We start from the raw sequence: 25,891 nt of genomic DNA, 5'->3' as shown, positions 1-25,891 counted from the left end.
TCATTGGGACACATCTACCCAGTCCTAGCCAGGCCCCCTCCCCTCCCAGTATCCCCCACCTTCCACTTCTGAGAATCCCCCCCTTCTCTACTGCCAGCCTAGAGGACCATTGTCCCAAGGCTTCTGGGAAAGAATATTGAAATCAAAGGATAAAAGGCATGAGTTTCCCTAGAGGTCACCACCACCACCAGCAAGCATTACTAAGTACCTACTCTATGTAAGACCCTATTCTTTGCACTGGGGACACAAAAACAAAAGCAAAACCATGCTTGCCTTCATGAAGCTTACCATCACCTTGTCTCCAAGCAATATCACACATACACAAATGCACTTATACACACATGCAAACATACATGTGCATACACATGCACATGCATACTTATACATATATGTGCACATACACGCGTGTGTATTCATACACACATATAATCTAGCAGGAAGCTCTAGCAGGTGACCCCAGGGACTGTTAGGACACTAGTCTCTCTAGGACATTCCACCAGTCCTATCACCTGGGCTCTCTTGTCTCCCTCATCCTTGACCTCTCCGCGCCCCTTTCCCACCACCCCTGTATCCCAGCCTAAACCTGCTGCTACCTGCAGTGGATGACGATGGGCCCAGCATCAGGTGGAGTGGAGGCCTTGACACGGCGGATGAAGGCCAGCAGCCCCGTGGCATGGTAAGGGACGCCATGCTCTGGCCACGCAGTAAAATGGAACTGTTGTACCTCGTGGCGGGCTGAGTAGCCTCTCTATGGAGAAAGCACATGGCTCAGCACAGGACCTACCTCTGCTTTCTGCCCCAGAACCAGCCTCAAAGGCCTATCTTCAAGGTCCAATTCCAATGCCATCACTTCCATGAAGTCTTCCCTGATTCCACCTCCTCTCCACCTCTGCTGGATGCCATCTCTCCCTTCTCTGTGAGTGCTCCCCTGCTAACATTTTGTCTTGACCTCTTATTACCCTTATAATATACTGCCTTATACTGTGGCTATTTGTAAACTCATCTGAATGACCCACAAGACCAAAAACTATTGACCTGTTCGTATGTCCTGGACCCCTTGGGAAGTCTGGCAGAGCCTATGGGCCACTTCTCAGAATGATGTTTTTAAAAGTATTATATGTATGTATGTATGTGTATGTATGTATATATGCATGTATATGTATATGTATGTGTGTATATATATATAATATATATCAGATTACCAAAAAAACCACTTACACTGAAATATAATGATCAAAACAAAAATTTTCTTTAGGAGAGAGTGTTGTGACAGAGCGTGGTTTAAGACCCCTTGCTCGAGCCTAAATTTCTGACATCAAGGATCAGGTCTTGTTTGCAGGGCACACAAAGAGAAAGATTAGAGGCAGAAAGACAAATCTAGCAGTCATTTCAATCAGAGACTTGAGAGGGGCTGAGGGCCTGGGCTTGGGGGTGACAAAGAGAATAGAGAGGCGGGGGGATGGATATGCATATAGAATCAATGCTCTAATGACCCATTATTTGGGGCCTGAGGGGAGAAGAAAGAGCTGGAGTTGGACAGACCTTTCTCCTCCCCCTTCTGTTTCTTCCTGATGACCCCGGCTAAACTCTCCCCATCCTCCACTATCGTCAGCGCTCCCAGGAAGGGCAAAGGTAGAGGAGCACTCCAGAGAGGGCACTGCCAGGGCCAAGGCAGCAACCTGGGCACTAATGCGGGGAGTGGATGAGTTTTGCCAGGGGGTGGGCCTTGGTCCCTTCCTTCAATCCCCCTGCCCCAAGCTGGGTCCCCAGTTCCCCAAAAGGCAGGATCAAATGGCGCCAGCTCACCCTCTCCATGGTAAAAGTACGGACTGCATACTCTGCCAGGGTCTCTGTTTTCACCAGAGTGACCTTGATGTCTCCATACGTCTCTGAGTCATCAGGCCAGTAGCGGGAACACTTCACCTAGAGACCAACAGGGTCTGGCGTGATACCCCCTTCCCTCTTCCAGCCCTTCACCTTCCCAGCCTCCCTGACCTCATTCCCCTCACCTTCTCCAAGACCCAGTTTCCCTTCAACCCTGCCCATCCCCACCACCATCCTTCCCCACCCCAATGGAGTCAAGGTACAGAGGCTGTCTAGACAAGTGGGTATCTTGGTCATTGGGAGACTCTCTGCTTCCCATCCCATTTTTGGATGGCTCCAATTATTAGGATCTTCCCAACCTCAAGCCTAAATACGGCCTCTCTGAAACTACTCCCCAACAAATACTCAACGCATCTGGTTCCTAGTTCTGTTTTCTAGGGCCCGACAGAACACGTCTAATTGCTCTGACACATGATGATGCTCGTGTCTCCCCTCCCAGGCTCCTGACCCAGGCTTCTCTTCTCCAGGATAAATATTCCCAGTGTCTTCAGCTGACCTTGATGGGCCATGGCCCAAATCTCCTTCATTCCTATTTCTTTCCCCTTTGCCTTGGAATAATAATAATTATTATTATGGCTAGCATTTATACAGCACGTGAGGGTTTGCAAAGCACTTTGCAAATATTATCTCACTGATCCTCACAACAACAGTGTAAGGTCGATGATATCAATATCCCATTCTACAGCCAAGGAAGCTAACTTAACAAGGGCCACAAAGTTGGTAAGTATCTGAGGCAGGTTTTGAACTCAGGTCTTTCTGACTCCAAGTCCAACACCAGCTATCTCCTAGGTCTAGAGCTGAAAAAGTCCTCTGGTCCAAATCCCTCTTTTTACAATGGAAGAAACTGAGGCTAATAGGGCTTAAGTGACTTATCCAAGGTCACACAGAGAGTAAGCAGGATTCACACTCAAGTCCTGGGCCTCCAAGTTCACTCTTTCCATTACCTGCATATTTTCCCTAACCTCCAACTCACCTCCTCTCTGTCATCTTCACCTCCCCTTCCCAAGCCTCCTTCTTGCATTCCCTCTCCCTTCTCCCAGGCTCCCTGCCCTGCCTGGCCTCTGGGGCCCCTTACCCGTCCCACTTCCACCAGCTTGGTGATCATGACGATGCTGGAGCAATGTTCCTGCCACACCATTCTCCAGAAGTCATACACCATCTCCTGCCTGGGTCCTGGGGGAGGGGGCAGGGAAGAATGGAAAGGAGGCCCCAAGGAGAGCTGGGAACCTGGAGGCACTGACTGCACATGATGGGTCTTGGGCCTTCTCCCTCAGGCCTGTAAACCCAAAGTCCTAGCCCCAGAAGGCTGCCCCAGGGGACCCTTGACCTACCCAGCCCACCCTCCAAGCCCAGGACTGGTTAGCAGAATTCATATCCCAAGGAGTGACTGACAGGATGGTCCATGGCAGCCCACAGTGGGAGCACCCGGTGGGGGAAAGGCTGCTGAAAGACAGAGACAGAGGGGTAGGAGAGGGCCTCTCCGCCAGGGGTCTCCAGGTTCTGGGAATACACATATGGCAAGGTGAGGGAGAGAGGACTCACAGACACAACAAAGAGAGAGGGAGGCAGAAAGAAAGATGGTAAGACAAGGAAGGGAAGAAAGAGGAGAGGAGAAGGAGGAGAGAAGGGGAGGGGAGAGAAGTGGAGGGGAGAGGAGGGGAGGGAAGCTGGGAGGGGAGGGGAGATACAGCCAAAGGAGAGCCTGGGTACCTTGAGTAGCTATGAAGTGGTTTGATCTGTGGTAGCCCTGGAACAGAAGGAAACACTGTCAGACCACCAAGGGGAACACCAATTCTGATCCCAACCCCAAAGAAGCCACCGGGGTCATCTAGTCAGGATGGCCCCTAGAACAAGATGTCCCCAAACATTCTGAATTCCCAAAGGACAAACCTCTAGTTCCCCGGGGCCCCAAACCCTTTTCCCCCATCTCTCTGACCCAGGATGAGCCCATATTCATCCAGGGGTCAATCTAGCCCAAGCCTCACAGAACCTTGCCCCAGTCCTGCCTTGGAGACAGGGTCAGTGACTCTACAGCCAGAAGCAGAAGCCACAGGGATGTCCTTCTAAACCGTGTGTCCTCCAACCCACAACAGAAATCTCTTCATCACTGCAGGGAGAGGCAGGGGCACCTCCACCCTAAAGTTCCATCATACCCTGGCTCTAGGGATGTCAGTGTCCAACCCTTCCCAGACCACTCCTGAACCTGTTCTGATAAGCTGCCCAAGAAACCTCCTTCAGTGATAATATCCCAGTCTTACAACCACCCCAGTGAGGAAGGTCTTACCGATATCTAATCTAGTTCCCACCCATTGCAAATCAAGTCCTTTTCCTCTTGTCCTGCTAGTGGCTGGCCCCTCTCACTGGTCCTGAGCAATAGCCAAGCTCCCCCTGGCCAGTTCCTGCCCTCCCTTCCCAACAGTTCTTAATCCACCAGAGGTCAGAGGCATAGCCATGCAGAGGAGATGCATCTCTATTTAACCAGAGAGGCAGCAACATATGGTAGGGAAGAGAGCCAGTCCCCTGGATATGAGACTCCCCTCTACCACATACTGGCTAAGTGACCCCAGACAAATCAATCACTTAACTTCTCACTGGCCCAGACAACGCTCAACCAGCAAGCGGCAAAACCACTCCCTCCCTTGAAGGAGCTTCCTCATCTGGGAGTTCCCTACACCAGAAGAGTCCAACAGGCTGCCCACAATACTCCAGAACCAGATTAAAATGCAACTGGGAGATATTTAACAAAATAAGTGAAAATACAATAGAACTTAGATACTGTTGATCTGGGGATTTTTAAGTCAATGTGTGGCCCACAGGGATTCTTATGTAAGTTTAGTGGTGCCCCCTCCCCATTTCTATTTGAATTTGACACCACTGCCCTATACCAGGTGTCCCAAAAGTCTTAGTGCAGTTTCAAACCTGGCATCACACAAAACTTCGGGGACGCCCTGTGGATGTATACAGAACTGTGGAATGTCAGAACTGAAAGGAACCTCTGACAACTGTCTCATCCAAACCTCTCATTTTATAGCTAAGAAAACTGCAGTTCAGAAAAGGAAAGTGACTTGTCCAAAGTCACACAGCCAGCAGGGTGAGAACCAGAACTCAAGTCCCCTGCTTCTGAATCTAATGGTCATCTAGTCCAGTGGACTCCCCACATCGAGCCACAAGGAGGACCTGGGGGCAGAGATGGATTTGACCATAAGGTGGAGGGCATTCAGGGCTACTGGCAGAGAAGGCGGAGGCTGGTTTAAGAGGACAGAGGGCTAAATAGCCCAGGGTCTGGCCTTGCCTGATGTCCATTAGGAAGACTGTCCCCTCCACACTCTCCAGCCTCCTACCCTCCCCAGTGTTTTGCTCAGAGCAACAAAGTAGAAAGCAGCCGATGGGTGAATGGTTTGGCTTTCAGTGAGAAGAGTGAACAGTGACTCAGAGATCACCAAGGTCTGACCCAAGCACTGAGATGGGGGCAGTCAGCGCTGGGGGACAGGAGGAAGGGAAGGAAGATAGAAAGAGACTCAGACAGTGCATGTGAGAGAAAGAGAGACAGAGAGACAGAGAGAGAGAGACAGAGAGAGAGAGAGACAGAGAGAGAGACAGAGAGAGAGACAGAGAGAGAGAGAGAGAGAGAGAGAGAGAGAGAGAGAGAAGATATACTTACTTCTCGGTTTATCCGAATCTTAAGGATTCCGGTGAGAGGACAGGTGCCCAAGCCAAAGAGACCAGAAAGAGGGAGATTAGCCCACTGGGCATGGCCATGGGAGGCAGAGGCAGGAGCAGGAAGGGGCTTTGTGGGACATGGATGTAGCAGAGGGGAGGGGACCAGGAAGGAAAAAGGGGGAGAGGGGAAGAGGGGAGGTTGCCCTACCAAAATCTGGGGGTCCTGGGAGTGGGAGAAAAAGAAGGAAATGATACAGGGAAAACAGGACAGGGAAAGGCCAAGAATGGAGAATGAAAGCATCAGGCCCCCCAGGAGAAGAGGAGGAGTGAGGTGAGAGGCTTGTTCCTGTCTTCACACCTTTGCTCACGCTGTGGGCCTGCCTGGAATGCCTTCCCCTCCATCTAGCCAAACCCTTCAGGGACACATCAAACCCCACCTCCTCCAAGAGGACATCCCTGACTACACAAATGGTATGCACCCTCACAACACTTACCCTCTGTTCCATCCCCTCAAGTGGCAAATGATGTTTAGAATCTATATCTTTCACAAGCATAAATCCTTTCTTCCCAACCAGACTCTCTGAGCACCCCCAGGACAGAGATGATGCCTTCTCCTTTTTAGTCTCCTCCAAACCCCCTGGCACAGGACTGGGCACATGTAGGTGCCCTGTCAATACTTGTTGAATTGAACTAAGACCTCAGATCATTTCCTTTCCTCTTTGTTCCCCTCTCTTTCCCCCCTAATAAAGCTATTGCCTTTTCTGCAATATGACTGGTCAGAGACAGCTAGATTAACTCGAGGGTGACACAGTATTCTCCCCCTCTGAGGTTCCACTGGGGTTAGTAAGAATACCTCTCTCCTCTGCTCTGCCCCACCTAGCTCCCAGCCCCTCCGGACTGACCACATCCACGTGTCCCTTCTAAGTCGGGCTTTTTCCCTGCCAACATCACACTGGCTGTGCCCATTTCCCTCACTCTGGTTCCTTTTTTCTATGGTACCTCAGGAGAAGATGCCCATTCCCTGACTTCCCTGGCCACTCCTATACAGAGGGGTCAGGAGCTCACACGAACCCTCTCTTCTCTGGTCAGATCTATCTCCTCCCAGTCCTGAGAACCCAACTGAATCAAACTCAACAACCATTTCTTAAATGACTATTGTGTATCTGGCAATATGCTAGATGCTCAGGGTACAAAGACAGAAAAAGAAAACTCCTGCCTTCAAGTAGCCAATGTTCTGCTAGAACGACCAAGCTGATTTCTGGCTCCGTGTGTCCTCTCCTCCTAGCCCAAACCATTGGCCTTCTTTAACTATCCCACTCTACACAGATAGCTCCCTCCTCTGAGCTCCTGAAATACTACCTGATGAATTTCCTAAGGCGCCTTCTGGTGTTGATTAGTAATTGTTTTCCCCTGCTAGAACAGGCGCTTCACAAGGCAGGGAGTAGACCTCGTGCCCCTCCATATCCCCCATGGCAGTCAGCCCAGGGGCTAGCCTACCTGCGGGTGCTCAGCACGTGTTCGGTGCCTGACTGTGTGAGGGGAGGGGCAGGGGAAGGGCGGCTGAGGGAGGTTTCTCAGGGTGCACTCACATCGATGTAGTTGGCATTGATGTAGTCTGCGTTGGGGTCTCCCAGAAGCGGATGCAGCTTCACTCGGTGCCGATCGTCTGCAAATCCAGAGCGGGGGCTGCATCGTAAAGGCTGAGCAGCCCCATGGGCCCAGCCAGGCGCGTGGAGTTTGAGGACAGTGGAATGGGCTATTATGGACGGAGAACTAAGAGAGTTTTTACTTGGTGGTGTAGCACCCCCAACCCCACCCCGACAGCTTGGGGGGAAATCATGCTCTTTTTACAGGCAGGGTTACCCAATCTGATACATAATGGGAGTTAGAAAAGTAGGAGACCAGAGGTATGGGGGAGGGGTGAGCTATCATCTAGGGGGGGACAATGAAGAGAGGAAGATGGAGACTGGGGGCTGAAGTTAGGGGACACTAAAAAGAGGGGATGAGGAGTACACTGGAGGAGGGAGAAGCAGGGGAACACTTTGGGAGATGGGGGAGCTTAACATGAGGTATGGGAGCTATGGAACATTAGGGGGAAAGGAGCAGGGGGTGGTGCTGGACTAGGGGCCCGAGGGGAGATTGGGATGGAAAAGAATTCAGGACTGAGGGAACTCCACAAGGGGGGAGGTGGGAATTCTGTGGATCCCAGGGGAAAGGCAGCTCTGTGCCCAGCTGCTATGCCAACATTCCAAACCTTCCTGCCAGGCTTACTGAATGGGCTGAATTGGATTGGACCGAAAGCCTAGCAGAGGGCTCTCTCAGTACCCCCTCCCTCCATGCCATGAACAGCCCCAGGGCCTGGGTCAAGCAGCCCAGCAGTCACCTCCCACCGTCCCAGTGTCTGGGACAGAGGATAATTCCTGCCTCCCTCATCTCTGCACTCACAAGGGGGGATGGGTTCCGTTCTGCTCTTGGTCTTGTCCTTCTTCTTGCTGGCATCCCAGCCTTCAAAGAAGCTCTATAGAAAATACAGACAATGAGAATGGAGTGGGGGGCTACAGCTCTCTAGTTCAACCCCTTTGTATAGAAGAGGAAACTGAGCCTAAGAGACGTGAAGCAACATGCCCATAGTCACGGAGGTGATGGAGTCAGGATCTGAACTCAGGTCCTCTGACTCCAAGCCCTGTGGCTCTTGCCTCTACATCAAACCTGTTTCCAGAAATGCTGCTTCCTCTTCCTTTTCCATAGCCCTCAGGCTAAAACCCCAGAATGAGGCAAGGGAGAAAAGCACCGAGAAATATGGGATCCTGAGCCTGCCATGCTCCCCCACAAAATGCTTGGGGGACCCCCGCAGATGAAAGGGATGTTCACCGAGCATTGGCACGCTCCAGAAAGGAGCTCTAGCCACAGACTAATGGAGAAGCCTGCTGTACCCGTGGCCTGCTTGGACTATGGGTATTCATAGAGCAACAGAGACACTTTCATGGACAATCTCTGGGGGCCAAATCCTGAGATGCCTGTTCTACCAGGCCAGAATATCCAGAAAAAAAGGGGGTGTGGGAAGTGAAGGGGCAGATAGCTAGCCTTGGATTATCATCAGGAGCTGACCAAATCAAAGCCTCAATTTAGATTAGAGTCAGCATTAAGGATTGGAGTCAGGGACAGGGTCAAAGTTCAGGTGATGGTCAGTTAGGGCCTGCATCAAGGTCAGAGTTCAGGGAGAGAGTCAAAATCAGAAATGAAAGATTAGAATCAGAGTGGAGGCTACAGATGGGGTCAGACTCAGGGTTCAGGTCAGGACTGAGGCAGGGTAAAGATCATAGGATTTATAAGTGATCTTATAGCCCAGGTCCCTCAGTTTTAGAGGGATGTTAAGGGATCTACCCAAGGTTACATGGGCTATAAACAGCAGAGCCAGAATTCACACCCAGGTCTTCTCTGACTCCAAAGTCTCTGTGATTCTCATTGGACTCAGAGACAGCATAGAATAGTGGATAGAGTGCTGAGCTCAGAGTCAGAAAGACCTGAATTCAAATGTAGACACTTAGCAGATGTGTGACCCTGGGCAAGTCACTTAACCTGTTTGCCTCAGTTTTTTCATATATAAAATGAGGATAATTATAGCACCTACTTCCCAGGGTTGCAAGGATCAAATAAGGTAATATTTGTAAAGCTCTTTGCAAACCTTAAAGAGCTATAAATATATGTTATAATTATTATTATTATTCCCACCCCAGGGAGCTCTTACTTCATACTCCTGCTTGAAGCCATAACCCTCGGCTGTCTTCATCTGGTTGATGTGCTGCAGCAAATCAGCCACTCGAACAGCCGGGTGCATCTGTCCTGTGTGGTACGGGGAGCCCTTCCGGCCACAGGGACGCCGGGGGGAGCCTCCCAGCAGGCTGCTCGACTCATTGACCACGCTGCTTCGCTGGTCCCCTGGCAAGGGGGAGAGAGACACAGGTAAGGGAGGGAGGCCCTTGGAGCATCCTGGATGTAGGCCTGGAATGGCCTGCAGAGGTCTCTCAGTCCAGAGGGGCCAGATTCGTGGCCCACAGTGACTGGAATGCCTGAACCAGATTAAAAGATAATTGGGAAATGCTGAACTAAATAAGTAAAAACCACAATTGCACATGGATGTTAATGTGGGGTCGTTTAAGACAATAACGTTGCCCACTGCTCTTGTCCGACCCTCTTACTTTAGGGATGAGGATGCTGAGGCCCAGGGAGGTGAAGGAATTTGACTAAGGACAAACAGATAGGAGGTGACAGAGAGAGGATTCAAACCCAAATCCTCTGACCCCACTGCCAGGACTCCCTTCTCTGCCCCATGCTGGCTCAGCTCTGAGGCCCCTCCCAAACCTTTCCTTCTCCATTCTAAGGGCCCTCACAGCCTTTATACTCAACATTCTAAGACCCCTCCCAACCTAAACATTCTGGGTCTTCAGGTACTGCCCGCTCAGATATTCTATGTTCCAAGAATCCTCCCAGCCCTAGCAATGTGTTCTAAGTTCCCTCTCAGCTCTAACATTCTATTTTCTAAGGCTCCTCCAAGTTCTGACATTCTGTGTCCTAAGGCTCCTCCCAGCTCCAACATTCTGTGCTCTAAGGCCCCTCCCAGCTCTGACATTCTATGTTCTAAGGCTCCTCCCAGCTCTGACATTCTGTGCTCTAAGTTTCCTCCCAGCTCTGACATTCTATGTTCTAAGGGTCATCCCAGCTCTTCCATATGGTCTAAGGTCTTTCTCAGCCCTGCATTGTCTGTTCTAAGGTTCCTAGAGCTCTGACATTCTAGTTCTAAAGCTTTTTTCCTGCTCTGACATTCTCTGTTCTGACAGTCTATGTTCTGAAACTCTTATATTCCATGAAAACCTAATTCCTTCCCTCCTCTCCTGTCAGGGCTCTGGACCCTGTCACTCTGTGTGACAGGGGGCTCAGGCTTGGAATTCTTCAGAAAATCACCTTGATTCCCCCACACACACTTTTTCCTCCACCTCCACCCTTCTGCCCCGTCCCCAGCAGAGCCAGGAGAACAAGGCAATCTCAGCACCCTCCCTCCCTCTCTCCTGGGGAACAATCTGGAACATTTGGCAACTCCCAGCAATTACCCCCCATTCAGAGAGAAGAAAATCCTGAAAACAGCTGCCGCTGCCACCAGCCATGGCTGCCGCTGCCACGGATTAGGAAAGGAGCTGAATAGAGGGATTTCTTTTGCGTTGGCATTTTCCATTGTAAACCTTTGCTGCTCTCAGCTCCAATCACCCTCAGGCCCAGCAAGTCCCACCCCCCACACTCCCCTCCTGATTCAAGTGTAGTGAACCCTCGCACAACTCTGGCCCCCACACCCCTCTGGGGAGGGGTCCCCCACCAACCCTGCCTGCCCACCAGGGTATGCCCAAAGAGCGGTGCCCTTTGTGATGCCCACCAAGGCTCAAGTGGCTGCAGAAGCTTAGGGGACCTGAACAAACCTTTCCTTTCCTCTGGGACAAGAGGAAAGCCTGAAGGCAGCTCCTGCTCCCCAGCACTTTCCTCCCCCCAACCATAGGCTGTCGTGGGACCAGGATTATTATGCCCACTGGGCAGAGAAGGAAACCAAGGCTCACAGGGAAAAAAGACCTGTCCAAGGTCAATACGGCTAATAAGTTACACAGCCAGGATCAGATGAGGAACCCCTCTTTTTAGCCCTTCCACCCCATAGGAGGGAAGGCCAGCTGTGCAAGGGAAGCCTTGGGTGACAGTAGAAAATCCACTGGATCAGGAATTAGGAAACCTGGATTCACAGAATCAGAGAAACTCTGAGCTAGAAGAGATCCCAGAAGTCAGCTGGTCCAAACTGGAATCTCCTCTGCAGTTTCCGAAGAAGGACCTCCACTTAAAGACCCCCAGTGATGGGGAACTCACTGCCTCCCAAAGAGACCTAGTTCACTTTTGCATAATTCTGATGATGGTAAAGAAACATTCCCTCATACAGAGTTTGAATCTGCTTTGACCACAACCATAATGAATGAAGCATGGAACCTGGAGTCAGGATGACCCAGGGTGGAATCTTACTGTACATACTTGCTGCCTAGACGGCCCTGGGGAAATCACTCAAACCCCTCTGCCTCAGTTTCCTCATATGTTAAAAGGGGAATCATAATAACACCCACTTTAGGGGACTGCTGAAAGAATCCATTGAGCTAACATAGAGAAATTACATTGCCAAACTTAAAGCATCGTATATAGAGTTGGTCCCTTCTGGTTATAAGTCTGTGGTTGTATGAGAATAAGCTGTTTTTATTATTACTGCTAATTCCACCCTCTTTGATCTGGACAGTGTCCAGCAGCTCTGGAACAAGCCCATGTGTCTCTTTTGGTGATGACTCAATTATTCATTCTATGGCCCCTTCCAACTCTGAAACTCTGGTTCTAAGGATCCTTTTATCACTAACATTCTATATTCTAAGGTCTGTTGCAGATTTGATATTCTATTCAGAGGTGGGGAACCTGTAGCTTCCAGGCCACGTGACCTCACAGTTCTCACATTCTATGTTCTAAGGTCTCTCCCAGTCTCACATTCCATGTTCCAAGGACTGTTCTAACTCTGACGTTTTATGTTTTAAGGTCACTCCCAGCTCTGATACTCTGTGTTCTAAAGGCCCTGCCAGCTCTGACATCCTATGTTCTAAAGCTTCTCCTAGCTCTGACATTCTGTGTTCTAAGGCTTCTCCTAGCTCTGACATTCTGTGTTCTAAGGCTTCTCCTAGCTCTGACATTCTGTGTTCTAAGGCTTCTCCTAGCTCTGATATTCTGTGTTCTAAGGCTTCTCCTAGCTCTGACATTCTGTGTTCTGAGGGCCCTCCCAGCTGTGACACCCTGTGTGCTAAGGGCCCTAACAGCTCTGACATTCTGTATTCTAAGGCTTCTCCCAGCTCTGACACCCTGTGTTCTAAGGCTTTTCCTAGCTCTGACATTCTGTGTTCTGAGGCTTCTCCCAGCTCTGACATTCTGTGTTCTGAGGCCCCTCCCAGCTGTGACACCCTGTGTGCTAAGGTTCTAAGCAGCATAGCTTCTTGGATAGCAGGAAACAATGGACAAGAGTGAGAGGGCTCTTCTTTGCTCCATTTTTAGGAACTTCAACATTAGGCCTGAAAGTCAAAAGCTACAATTAGAAAAAGAATGAGCATGGCCCAAAGGCCTCCATCATTCGGAAGAGGAAGAGGGGTGAGAGAGACTGAATTAAAGGGAAGCGCTTCTGTGGGTTCAGGGGAATCAGGACAGCTCTGCATGTGGGACACGTGAGAGACAGAAGCATCTGGGACGCTCGTCAGAGCTGCAGCTCGGGCAGACCTTCCGGCTGCAGAAGGGACCAGCCAGAGAAGGGAGGAAGGCACAGAGAGCCTCACCAAGAGGACAGTCACATGAAGCAGGCTAAGGAGAGTCTGCTGGGTATGAGCACAAGCAAACTGAGGCAAGCAGAGGTCAAGTGACTTGCCTTGGTCATACAGTAAATGTCTGAGGCAAGACTTGAACTCGGGACATCCTGAATCCAGGCCCAGTGCTCAACCTACTATGCTACTGAACAAAGGATGTCATCACAGCTCTAAGAGACTTTACGACACTGAATGTCGGAATTGAACAGGGCCTTAGAATATAGAATGTCAGAGCTGAGAGGGGCTTTAAAACAGAGAATGTCAGAGCTGAGAGGACCTTTAGAACACAGGATGTCAGAGCTGGGAGGACCTTTAGAACATAGAATGTCAGGGCTGGGACCTTAGAACACAAGATGTCAGAGCTGGGAGGGGCCTTAGAACAGAGAATGTCAGAGCTAGAACAATTTTTTCACTACTCTGGGGTGTAGACCATCTAGTCCTGGTTACTTAAACTCATTAAGGGTATAGATGCTTTCTTTCTATATTCCTGCTTACCCTGGGTTCTCTATTAGCCATTTTTGTCTTGTCTTTTCTGGACCAAAGATCATTGCTTTTGGATAAGAATCATCCTCAGCCTCCATCCTCTTTTTTACATATGTACTAAAATAGCAAAATCCCATTTAACTGAATAAAAAATTATAAGATTTCAAGCTGTAAGACATCTTCAAGATCACCATGTCCAACCCCCTCATTTTACAGATGAGGAAACTGAAATCCTGCAGGTAGGTGACTTGACCAAGGTCACGAAGATAGTAAACATCAGGGGCAGTAATTGAACCCAGATCCTCTGGCTCTAAGCCTAGGTCTCTTTTAACTCAGTTGTCGACTGACCAGAGGGCCCTGCTCTCCTCGTGATTTCTCTGGGAGGAGTAGACGGGACCTCAGGCCCCACTCTATTCCCTGTGGCCTGACCTCTTGGCTATGGACTTGGCTAGCTGAGAAGCAGATACTGGCCAGTGAGCAGGGAGGTCCAGCTCGGTGAGAGTAGAGGAATACATAGGCTTCAAAGGCTGAATAAGAAAGTATTCATCACAGTGCCAAGGAGAGAACCCTCTACCTAGCTGCCCACCACTTACCCCGAGTACTGTAGCTATGGGCATCCATGAAGGAGAGGCCTAGGCGCTCGTCCTCTTGTAGCGTGCTCTGATCTGTGAAGCTGCGGTCCACAGCACTCATCATGTGGGTCTTCTCATGGCGGTAGTTGATGGTGGCCTTGGCCATGTTGACCGGCTTCCTGTGGTACATGGAAGAGGAAAGAGTGGTGAGTACTGAGCTAGACTTACCAGCAAGAACTATACACCAGTCTGAGAGTCATCCAGAGAGAATGGGCACAGGACCTTCCTAGGGGGTGAGCTAGAGTACTGAGGGCTGGAAGTGGAGTCAGGGAAGAAGAAAAAAGCCTAGAAAGCCCCTGAACCCATCTGGTGGAACCACAGACTTCACCCTCTTCCTCCTCCCCAGCAACTATGGCCTCTAACTGTATACAGAATCATAGGTTTAGAGCTTAAAGGAAGAGGCCATCTAGTCCAACCCAATCGTTTCACAGATGAGGAAACTGAGGCCCAGAAGCATGCTTTCCACTGTCCTATTCTATATCCTAGAAAGTTTCTGCCTTGAAGGGCAGGAAGACTTAAGCCACAAAGGAATGTGAGAAAGAACCTGCCATAGTGAGGCTCTCCTTGGGGAGACTTTGGACACCCTGCCCCACTGCCTGGCCCCCTAGAGGACAGACCCTGCTGGTTCCAAAGAGAATGTCCCATATCAGGAAGGGTATAATCCTAGACCATGCTGATTCCCAGGGTTTAGGTGGTCAGATTGGTTCATTCCAACCAGTGACAGACCTCAGTGTACAAACAAGGTTATCATCCCAACCCTGTGAGCCATTTCCCCAATTCTTCTCTTCTGTGGCTCCAAGGAATCTCACAGACCTCAAATTTCCCCAAGACATCCCCCACAGGGGCACTCCCAGCTCTCCCCACAGTCACTCTTCAGGTCTTATCTCTGACAGTGGGGATAGGCTCCTGCTCATTCACACTGCATTTCTTGTGACTCTTAACCCTACATATATAGGCTACTCTGTGTGAAGCTGATGAGATTATAAATTCCTTCAGGACAAGGATTTTGTCTCATGTCAGTCTCATATCCCCAATACCCATTATCCAGCAGGTGATAGGACTGAAGTGAATTAACTGGTCCATGTTAGTATCAAACCCCAATCTCCTCCTCCTGGGCACCATGCTAACCCCTGAGCCACCTAGCCTGGGTTACAACCTCACACCAATGCCTTGCACATGATATGGCCTGCAGCACTGCCCTACCACCTTGAACTCACTGCCTGACTCTGGCTTGGAAAGAGGTCATGGTGGTCAGGGAATGGGATGAAGGTAAAATGTCAGTCCTTATTTCTGATTGCCAGGCTTTCAATTCACATTCCTTGGATGGGGAAAGGGGAAGGAACAGGGAAAAGAAGATTCATACAGGAATTAGAATAATCAGGGTAAGGAGGAGACATGCTTTTCTGGTGTCAGAAGGGAGTAGGAGAGAATTGGGACTACTCATATTGGAGAAGATAAGGTTGAGAAAAGACAGGTAAGCCTCTGAAGGATGGTTTGAAGGAGCAGGTCTGTTTCCTAGTTCCACAAATAAGTCAGGTACAAGAAAGGGCTGCCCTCACAGGAGAAAAGATACAAGTTAGAGAGAAGGCACAATTTCTTGGTCATAAGGAGCATGAGATACTAGAATCCCCTCCAATCTCCTGCCTGCCTGCCCTGGGTCAAATACCTCCCCAGGGATAGGGAAGGTACTAGATGACATGTGAATGGTCCATCCCACAAAGGGACATACACACTTAGAATCACAGAGTCAGAGTTGGGAGGGAATTCAGAGACCATTTCATCCAACTTCTTAACCAACACCCAACCTACAACATCTCTGACAGAGGGATCATCCAGTCTTTCCTTGAATGCTCCCAGAAACAAGGAGCTCACTACCTTCAAAGGCAGTGATTCCACTGTGGAATAGTCAATTGTGAGAAAAGTCTCTCCTATATTGAGCTGTTTCCAGCCAAAAGAAATCTATTTATCCATTCTCTGATTTTGCCTTGCCCAAGGTTACCTGGGTCTTAAATGACAGAGCTGGTATTTGAACCCAGGTCCTCTGGCTCTAAAATCAGTGCTCACATAAAGCCATAAAGGGATATAAAGACACAAAGGTAGACAAAGACACAGAGAGAAATAAGGAAGGCAACAGAAATCGAGATGGGAACCAAGAGGACAAAAGAGACTCAAAAAAAAGGACAGAGAAGCAAGGACGAGGACAGAGAGAGAGAAAGGGTGTAGAGATGGAGGAAACAAATGAGAGAGATGGGAACTAGAGGAAGACAAAGAGAGACAGAAAGACAGGGAAAGGGAAAAGGGGGGAGAGGAAGGAGAGAGAGACAGAAAGGGGGAGAGAGAGACAGGGAGAGGGAAAAGGGGGAGGGGAAGGAGAGAAAGAGAGACAGAAAGGGAGGGAGGAAGAGAAAGAGGCGAGAGGGGAGAGAGAGAAAGAGAAAATGAGACAGAAAGGGGGAGAGAAAGAGAGACAGAAAGAGGGAAAGGGAGGGGGAGAAGGAGAGAGAGAAAATGAGACAGAAAATGGGAGGGGAGAGAGAAAGAGACAGAAAGGGGGAGGGGAGGGAGAAAAAGGAAGAGGGAAAGAGAAAGGGGGAGGGAAGGGAAAGAGAGACAGAAAGAGGGAAGGGGAGGGAAAGAGGTAGAGAAAGAGAAAGGGAGGAAGAGAAAAGGAGAGGAGGAGGAAGAGAGAAAAAGAGAAGGGAGAGAGGGAGAGACAGAAAGGGGGAGGGGAGAAGGGAAAGAGAAAGGGGAGGGGGAGGGATAGAAGGAGAGAGAAAGAAGAGGGAGAAAGAGGGGTGAAGGGAGGGAGGAAAAGGAAGACAGAGACAGAGCTCTAAGTTTGTGCCTGCTCATCCTACTGAGACCATGTGTATTTGTGCGACAGCGTGTGCCGGGTTTGTGGTGGGGAGATGTTTTGTAGGTAACGTTCTTACTCTGTCCTCTTAGTAAATCTCTTTGCTCTGAACTCAAAAAAAAAAAAAAGACAGAAAGACAGAGACAGGGAGGGCTATAGAAACAGCAGCAGGAAGCAAGACAAAGTCAGAGATGGAAAGAAACAGAAGGAGGTGGGGGGAAGCAGCATGATTGGAGGCAAGGAGATGGAGAAGGGCTGGTAAATGGAGACGGGCTGGTCCAAGGAAGAATGGGAGACACTGAGGACACAGACGGCCAGGGCCGGGCCAGGTTACTTACGGGTAATAAGAGTAGGAATAGTAGTCCCTCCTGGGCAGCGTGCAAACAGAGAACAGAAGTCATGTGAATGACGAGGATGGGGCAAAGGGGCCTGGCCAGGCCCCCGCTGAGAGGGGAAGAGATGGGGGCAGAGGACCTGGCTAGGGGAAAGGGGCATCAGGGAGGAGCGGGTGGTTAGGGGTCTCTCTCTGTCTCTGTCTCTCTTTCTCTCAAGAAAGAATACTGACCCCTCCTACACATTGACAGAGTAGTACACTCAGTCAGCCCCCCAAAAATCCTCCCCCCAAAGTCTTGCACACCCACACTCACATGCTCATAGCCCTACAAATACACTGACCCACAGCAACACCCAGAGAAATAGTCACACTCAGGCACACACATCCTACGTGCCCCTGCACACATATTCTCACATCTACTCAGGCATGAGGTCTCCTACACACACTTTCACATACAAACACTTACATGTGCCCAAAATACACACTCAAAAGTCTCTACGCTTTTGTACAATCACACAAACAATAACAGGCCACCCAATAGTTTGATGCAGGCAGGGCTGGGGGATCTCCAGATGTAGCCCATACCCACAACCTGATCAGGACCATTCTAGGCCGGCTACCCGCCCCAGCAGCTCAGCTCAAGGGTCTCAAATTTCCACTCCGCCATCTCAGTCCAGACACTCTCAGGTAATGCCCCACTACAGATCCCAAGAGACCCTTGAACCTCCCACATCTGCAGTCAGCCCAGCTGGCTCCCTTCAGGACCCCCCAGCCTCAATTGCAAGGCAACTGACCTAAGACAATCATGGAATTTTAGAGTTGGAAACGACCTGATCCAACCCATTGCCCAATGACTAAGCTCCTTCCCTTCTGTAGTGTCTGTGACTATTCTAAAGCACTTTAATGCCCATTTTCCCACTGCAGCTTACAATAACCTTATAAAGCAGGTTGGGGCTGGGGGTGGAGAGGAAGCATGAGGCAATGGGAAGAGTGCTGAACTTGGACCCCTAAGACCAAAGATCAAATGCTAAATCTTTCAGTTACTACCTGTGTGACCTTGAACAAGTCACTCAACCTCCTGGGCCTCAGTTTCCTCACCTGTAAAATAAGTGGATTGGACTGGAAGGCCTTCAAGGTCCTTTCCAGTTCCAGATCTCAGCCTAGGCCTCAATCCACTTCTCAGGGACGGATCCTTTAAAGGACCACCCTGGCTCATCGGTGGGCTGGTTGAGTGGTGATTAAAGAATCAACGTCCATCTATCTATAGGAAGAACTCTAATGGAGTACTCTGACCTTGGACTTAGATAAAGACCTAGTACGCCTATCACATTTGTGAATGACAAAAAACTGGGGTGGGGGGTGGGGCAGAAGGGGGTGACGAACATTTTGGATGACGTAAATTGAATCTAAAATGGAATGATGAATCAAGACGGACTGGAATGGTGAGCCAAATTAAATAAGAGGAAATTAAATGGAGGTAAATGTTAGGTCCTGCCCTCGGTTTAAAAAAATCGATTGAACAAGTAAAGATAGGGGAGAACAGCTAGACAACAGTTCAGAGAGAGAGAGAGAGAGGAAGGGAGGGAGAGAGAGAACCGACAATGTGATGCAGCAGCCCAAAAATCTAATATTATTATACAATCATAGATAAGGAGCCAGAAGGGGCCCTCAGAGGTCACCAAGTCTAACCCTTTCATTTTACAGATGAGGAAACTGAGACACAGAGCAATTATGTGACTTGCTCAGGGTCACAGCTAGCAAATGTCAGAGGCAACACTCAAACCCAGATCTTCTTAACCCCATGTCCACTGCCTCATCCACTCTGCCCAAGGCCACACAGCCCATATGTGTCAGTGACCACTATGTCACGCTGCCTCCCCACTTCATCAAGTATTTGTAATCCCTCTCCTGGCACAGATCAAAACCAAAACTCTGAAACTCAGTAGAGTGACCATGGCCAGAGGATTGATTAACCTACGGCCAGTTTCAAATCTTGTTGAACTCAACTAGGCTGGTCTTCAGACAACAGACATCCAGTCTATCACCAACCACATCCCTTTCTAAACCTCTCTAACTCAGTACAAAATGCCTGACACTCTGACAGTAGCGTCTTCAAGAATCTAGGGTCACCCTATGCTACAGTGAGGCATCAAAACTGGACTTTGGTGAAAGGATGCCAGCTGTATCTGGTCACATTAATAGGAGCAGCAAGAGGGAGTCAACAGCCTCACTGTATTCTGCCCTGGCTGGTCATATTTGAGTACAGTGTCCTGGGCATCACATTTGAGAAAGGTCATTAACAAGTAGGAGGGTAAGGGAAGTGGAGACCAAACTGCCCAGGGATGAGATGGAGGAACTGCGGATATGTATCCTGGAGAAGAGAAGATATAGGCAGGATCTTCAAATACCTGAAGGGTTGTCCCCTGGGAGTGAGACTAAGCTTGTTCTGTTGACCAGGGGTGGGGAACCTGCAGCCTTGAGGCCACATGTGGCCTCCTAGGTCCTTGAGTGTGGCCCTTTGACTGAATCTAAACTTCACAGAACAAATCTTTTTATTGAGGGGATTTCTTCTGTGAAGTTTGGATTCAGTCAAAGGGCCACACTTGAGGACCTAGAGGGCCACATGTTAGTTCACTGGAGAGGAAACAGTGAGAGCTGTTGCTGTAAGGTAGTGAGTTACACTTCATGGAAGGCCTTCCAATGCAGATTGGATGACCCCTTGTTGGAGATGCTATTGGGAGACTTCCTGCCCAGGGACAGACCAGACTAGCTGAGCTCTGGGGTCCCTTCTGGATCAAAGATTTTGAATCTCCAAGGAGACGGGGTCAGCTCAAGGCTCCAGCAAACTAAGCAGTCACCATGTGACCATATATTAATGGGCACCCAAATTGATACCTCTAAGAAATAAGTTTCCAAGCATACAAAGAAAATCCTAGAATCTACCCTGGGAGTGGTCACAGTCCATACCCTACACTACAATCTGGGGCAGAGGAGCCAATGATGGGCCTTAGAAAGGAAATTCTCCTCACTTCCCTCCCCATCAGAAAATACCTCCTGACAAGCACAATGTTCAGAAAAAAAGGGTTACTCTACACATCTGCTGCCTTTATCTCCATTCCCCTTTCTCTCTCTGATATCTTGCAGAGTCACCCACCTACTGGCCCAGATTTTCCATCTTGTTCTGTTGCCTCCTTTTCTGTCTGCTCTGATCTGGTCCTGGCCCCATGGTATTTACCCAGACCCAGATCCCAGCATGCTTATAGTTTCCTAAAAAGTCAAAGTGAACTCTTCTTCCTGAATCATCCTCCTCCACACAGTGTCTCTTACATCCCTATCCCAGAGAGCACCACACTCTGCCTCCTCTTCTCCTTCCCCCCTTCCTCATATATCTTATCTCACCTATCCCCAGGTCAGCTGGGTTCATAGAGTCTCAGCCCAGATTCCAAAGGGTATCGATCTGTCTCCTTGGTCCTCATCTGACAACTGAGCCCAAAAGACCTTCAGATGCCCCCATTCTCTTCCTTCCTTCTCATCACACCCCAAGAATCTGCTCCTGAGGCTCCACCCTTAAAATACTAATCTCCTACATTTGCATAAAGCTTTTTTGCTTTTCCTCTTGGCTTGGCAACTCCAGTCTCTCAGCGATGCCTCAAATCAATCTTCCCATCCATTCGTGTGGGTTCTGGAAGCCTACCACATGGCTGACTGCATTTTCCCTGGGACATGGGGCCACCCAACCTTACAGAGATGAGGCAATGGCTGGTGACCCCAAGAGGTTAAGTCATTGACTCAAGGTCATATAGCAAGGCCACATTCCCCAGGCATGTGAATGGAAGCTGTGGTTAGGAAGAAGAGGTCTTAGGGCTAAGGGACAGGGGTCTATTTTTGGAAATACAAGGGGCATCTGGAGGTTGGCCACTTCCCTTAGGATTCGCCAGTCCCCTGCCACCCTCCTCCAATTTAGATCCATGATTTTCCCTTCCAAAGAGCTAAACATGGCCCCGTGTGTCTGAGCCTTACACAAATCCACACCTCATTTGCTTCTTCTCATCAGTTTCCCACAGTTCTCCACTTACAGGTGTGGCCTCTCTCAGAGACCCCTCACAATCCAGGACAACCTGAGAGAGGGGGTTGGGGAGAAGGGGAGAAAAGAGGCCTGCACAAAGGAAAGGCACAATAGAAGAGTCTCTGAAGGAGCCACAGGGCAGGCCTTGGGGGTATCCCAGGAATTATGGCCATGGGCCAGTAATGGGGGAGGGGGTAAGGTTTACTATGAGGGGACCCTTAGGGAGGACATTGGCTTCAGGGGAAGAAATGATCATAGAGACCACCTCATCTAGGTTCTCATTTTGCAGAGGAAGAAGTAAAGGGAATTCCTAGAGGGGGGGCAATGGATCATCTTCTCCTTAAGCAAGCCTCCTGTTTTCCAGGCCCTCGCCTTTGAGGATGTCCCTCAGGACCCTCTCCCCTCTTCTGTCCCCAGTCCCTTCTCTACCAAGTTCCACAACTGCCCAGATCCCCCTTCAGCCCTAAACTTTCCACAACTGCCCAGATCCCCCTTTAGCCCTAAACTCAATGGGGCAGGAATCAGGATCAACCCCCCTGGCTCCCTCTTGACTGCATCTTCAGCTATAACACAAAAGAGGCCAGACTGAGGGGAGGGTACCTTCCCAGCCCTCGTCCCACCCCCATCTTGCTTATCTGCTCCAGAACAGCAAGGAGAAGACAAGAGCCAAATAGTGGATGTGGGCCCAGCCTAGAGGCCTGGAGCCAGGAAGTGGTTCCGAGCCAGCTAGGAGAAGGGCTGGAAGGTTTCCAGTGCCAGGGCTCCCTCCATCTCTTTGTGTGACCTTGGACAAATCATTCCCCCTCCCCAGGCTTCTGTGAAATAAGGAGATTGGTCTAGATTGCTTCCTTCCAACACTAACATTCTGTTGTCAGAAATCCCTCCCAGATCTGACATTCTGTGTTTTCAGGCCCCTCACAGCTCTGATATTCTGTGTTCTAAAGCTTTCCAGTTCTCACATTCCATATTCTAAGCTCCCTCCCAGCTCTGACATTCTGTGTTCTAAGGCACTTTCCTACTCTAACATTCTGTGATTTAATATCCCCTTTGGCTCTGACATTCCATGCTTCCATGAGTCTGAGATTCTATTCCATTCGTCCATTCACTGAACATTGTTTCCTAAACTATGTTTCCTAGAGTCTGAGACTTGGCTCCAGCTTCTTCTGGCTACTATGAAGAGCGTAAAGAACCCAGGAAATATTCCCAATGCAAAAGCCAGTCCAACCACTTTGTACGGGGAGTGAAGGAGAAAGGGAGGAGTGATCTCCTACAATGCTGAAGGACTCCTAAAATTTCAATCCACCCACAGGAAAGCAAGGCTGGCGCTGAGCTGAGCAAAGATGGCAAAGCTCCGGTGGAGCAGGTAACGCAGGAAGTTGGATTCTGGGTCCCCTGTCCAGAGGACAGGGTGGGAGAAAGGATCACTGGGTTTTTGAAATACCCCAAGAGCTGGGACAGGAACAATAGTATGTCACAAATAGTTGCTTCATAAGTAGTGCTTTGCCATTTCTAAAATTCCCCCCCCGCTTTGATCCATTATTTTATTTGACCCTCATAACAACCTTCTGAGGAGAGGCAGGGCAGGGCTTGTTTCTCTCATTTACCAAAAATGAACTGAAGCCCAGGGAGGGCTATGATTTGCCTGAGGTCACACAGTGAGTTAAAGGTGGAGCCTGGCTAGAAGCTGGATCTCCTAACCCCCAGCCTCTGTCCACAATGCTCCTATCACCAATTCTTAAGGAAGACGGATTGGTTCTGGTCTGCTTGATCCCAGGGGTTAGGACTGGGAGGTGTAATCAGTGGAAGTTACAGGGATGGAGATTCCAGATCAGTAGAGTGAGGATTGCCAACCCCTGGCATTTCCGACAATGAAATGGGCTGCCCCTGGTAGCAGGATGCTAAGGTCTTCAAGCAGTGGCCGGGTGACCAGCTGTTGGGGACACTGTAGAGAAGATTCCTGCTTTGGGCGGCAGTTGGCCTACATGCCTTTTCTGAGGTCCCTTTCAGCTCTGAGATTCTGAGGGACTGCCAAAAGAGGGAATGGGTGAGATGCTGACTGGAGAATTTTCAAAGTCATTCCCTATCCCCCACGCCCACCAATGACATTCCTCAGTCCTCAGACTCTCATTGGTACAGTCTGGCCAGATCAGACATCTGAGGGGCCCATAGAGAGGGCAGCAATGCACAACCTCATTCCATGCTATACCTGGGCTCAGGGCTTGAACGTGCCCTGACTTGCCCAGCATCTCCAAATACAGTCCTTGACCGCCCCACCTATGGGCACCGAAGTTGACCTCCCCACCTCCATCTATCCCTCCCCAATAGCCTAGAGGAAGGTGGGGAAATGAGAAGGCATAGCCAGGAAAGGGACCATCCTGCCATGCTCTCTGTGAAGCCACCTTCCAGATGCTAATTCAGGCACACTGAGTGGGCACCATGCCACAGTTCTCTGGATAGTGGCATCTACTGGCATGGGCTGGCAGGCCTGGAGGCACGGTGCCTGCTATTTTCATGGCTGATGTGTTTACAGACACACTCTCCAGCTTCAAGCTGGCACCAGGCTCATCCCCACTGATCCGACACCAACATGGAGACAACTCGTCCTCAGAGCCAGGGATGCTCCTGCTGCGCCGAATTAAAGTGGTCAGTCAAGGCTGATTAATCACAGAACCCAAGCCTGTCCCCCTCTTCTCAATATTGTCCAGAAGTGGAATAGGCCACCCTGGGAGGCATGAGGGTTTAGCTGTAGTCAATGGAGGATAAAAGTAAAAGAAAATGGGTTTGTTACCTCATGGGGAAAAAGTGGGGGACACACTTGTCCATAAAGGAAAGGTAGAAAATGATGGGGTTACCTACAGAAGGACGATGACAAATGATGGGTTTGACCATAGAAGGAAGGTGAGGGACACTGGAGGGAGGTCAAGGGAATTTGGTTTACTGATGGAAAAAGGGTGGGAGACTTTTTTTTTCATTCAACCAATCAACCAACCAACCCTACTATGTGCCAGGCATGTGGTAAGCACTGGACATTGGATCTCTCCATGGGGAGAAGCAAGGACCTTTGGTTTTGTCCATGAGGAAAGGCAGGGGACATTAGGAATTCTAGGTTTCCCCAGTGGGGAAAGGCATAGGACAGCGGGAGCTCTGGCCTTGTCCATGGGAAAAGATGGGCACTGGGTTTGTCCATGGGGAGAGACTGTGAACCTTGGATTTGTCTAGAGGGAAAGGCAGGGAGACAAAGGGTTTGTCCGTGAAGAGGGGTGAAAGACACTGGTCTAACCACAGGGAGAAAGGGGTCCCTGAATTTTCCCCTGGGAACTCAAATGGCGTCCCTCCCACCCTCCCTACCCAACTCACCCTTTGCGAATGATGATAATGATGGCCCCCAAGAGGATAATGAGGACCACAAGACCCCCAGCGCAGACACCTAGAATCAGGCCCATCTCCTCTGAGTGCTGGGATACCTCCAGGGGCCGCTTACTTTCCTTGCAGGCAGCTGGGGAGACAGAAAGCCCAGAGCAAGGAGTCAGAGGGGAGCCCTAAGACCACCCTGCAGAACCACAGATGACAGTGCAACTCTCATGTGAAGTGACATGAATACAAACAGAAACACACCCATGGTCACATGCACACTCTCTGATATGGATTTCCCTCAAAGCTTCCTTCACCATCAAATCCAAAAGCCTCAGCTTGGTATTCAAGACCCTCCCTTAATCTGGCCACAACTATTTATCCAACCATATGCCTCTTTCCTCTGGACCAATAATAAAAATAGTTCCATTTATCTAAGCCTAGCTTGCAAAACGCTTTCTTTAGAACAGCCCTGTGAGATAGGTAAACAAAGCAAACACTATTATCCCCATTTTACAGGTTGAATGCAGTACATCTCTACTAAGCACCTAATATGCAATGAATAGGGGCAACTAGGTGGTGCCCCTATAGTCAGGAAGACTCGTCTTCCTGAGTTCAAATCTGACTGTAGACACTTACTAGCTGTATGACCCTGGGCAAGTCACTTCACCCTGTTTGCCTTGGTTTCCTCATCTGTCAAATAAGCTGGAGAAGGAAATGGGAAACCACTACAAGTGTCTTTGCCAAGAAAGCCTCAAATGGTATAGCAAAGAGTTGGACACAACTGAAATGAAATATATTTATTATATACTTTTTTAAAGCAAACTGTACCTAACAGGTTCACATATAATTCTCTTTTTCTGCTCTGCTTGGTATACGAACATGTTGTCTTGGCGGGCAGTAGAGGGGTATTGATTAAATTCAGAGTAATTTTTTAATGCTTTTGTATTGATTGATGGACCAATGTGCCTCTATGTGTCCATATGCTCAGCCTTCAGAGGCTTAAGGAGAAAACATTATGTCCCACAATAGAGCAGCAGCATTGTTACTAGACTATAAGCTGCTCAAATGCAGAGACTAGTTAATTTCTCTTTGGTCTCTCTTTGGGCCTTGCATGATGGCAATGATGGTGATGGAGAAGATGGTAACTGATAATGAAGATAACAGCTGACCCTGCAGCCTGGGCTAGGGAAAGTGATAGAGGATGATACCTAA

General features: G+C 49.5%; 1 protein-coding gene across 3 annotated transcripts in view; it reads right to left on the bottom strand.

The window, feature by feature from the left end:
* The window catches only part of PTPRU (protein tyrosine phosphatase, receptor type U), a 108,684-nt gene that overhangs the window by 19,695 nt on the left and 63,098 nt on the right, over positions 1-25,891 (bottom strand). For all 3 annotated transcript variants that reach the window (XM_027864553.1, XM_027864554.1, XM_027864555.1), the window contains exons 14-22: positions 24,683-24,821; positions 14,033-14,190; positions 9,293-9,483; positions 7,990-8,062; positions 7,134-7,210; positions 3,595-3,631; positions 2,960-3,057; positions 1,807-1,923; positions 594-748 (exon numbers count right to left, since the gene is read on the bottom strand). In XM_027864553.1, the coding sequence (XP_027720354.1) occupies positions 594-748; positions 1,807-1,923; positions 2,960-3,057; positions 3,595-3,631; positions 7,134-7,210; positions 7,990-8,062; positions 9,293-9,483; positions 14,033-14,190; positions 24,683-24,821 (1,045 nt within the window). The remainder of the gene's footprint in view (positions 1-593; positions 749-1,806; positions 1,924-2,959; positions 3,058-3,594; positions 3,632-7,133; positions 7,211-7,989; positions 8,063-9,292; positions 9,484-14,032; positions 14,191-24,682; positions 24,822-25,891) is intronic.

This window comes from Vombatus ursinus, unplaced genomic scaffold, assembly GCF_900497805.2.
Source record: "Vombatus ursinus unplaced genomic scaffold, bare-nosed wombat genome assembly UNPS02014775.1, whole genome shotgun sequence".
Classification (NCBI taxonomy): domain Eukaryota; kingdom Metazoa; phylum Chordata; class Mammalia; order Diprotodontia; family Vombatidae; genus Vombatus; species Vombatus ursinus.
Note: the sequence above shows the minus strand (reverse complement) of the source record. Positions and strands in the feature narration are given on the sequence as shown.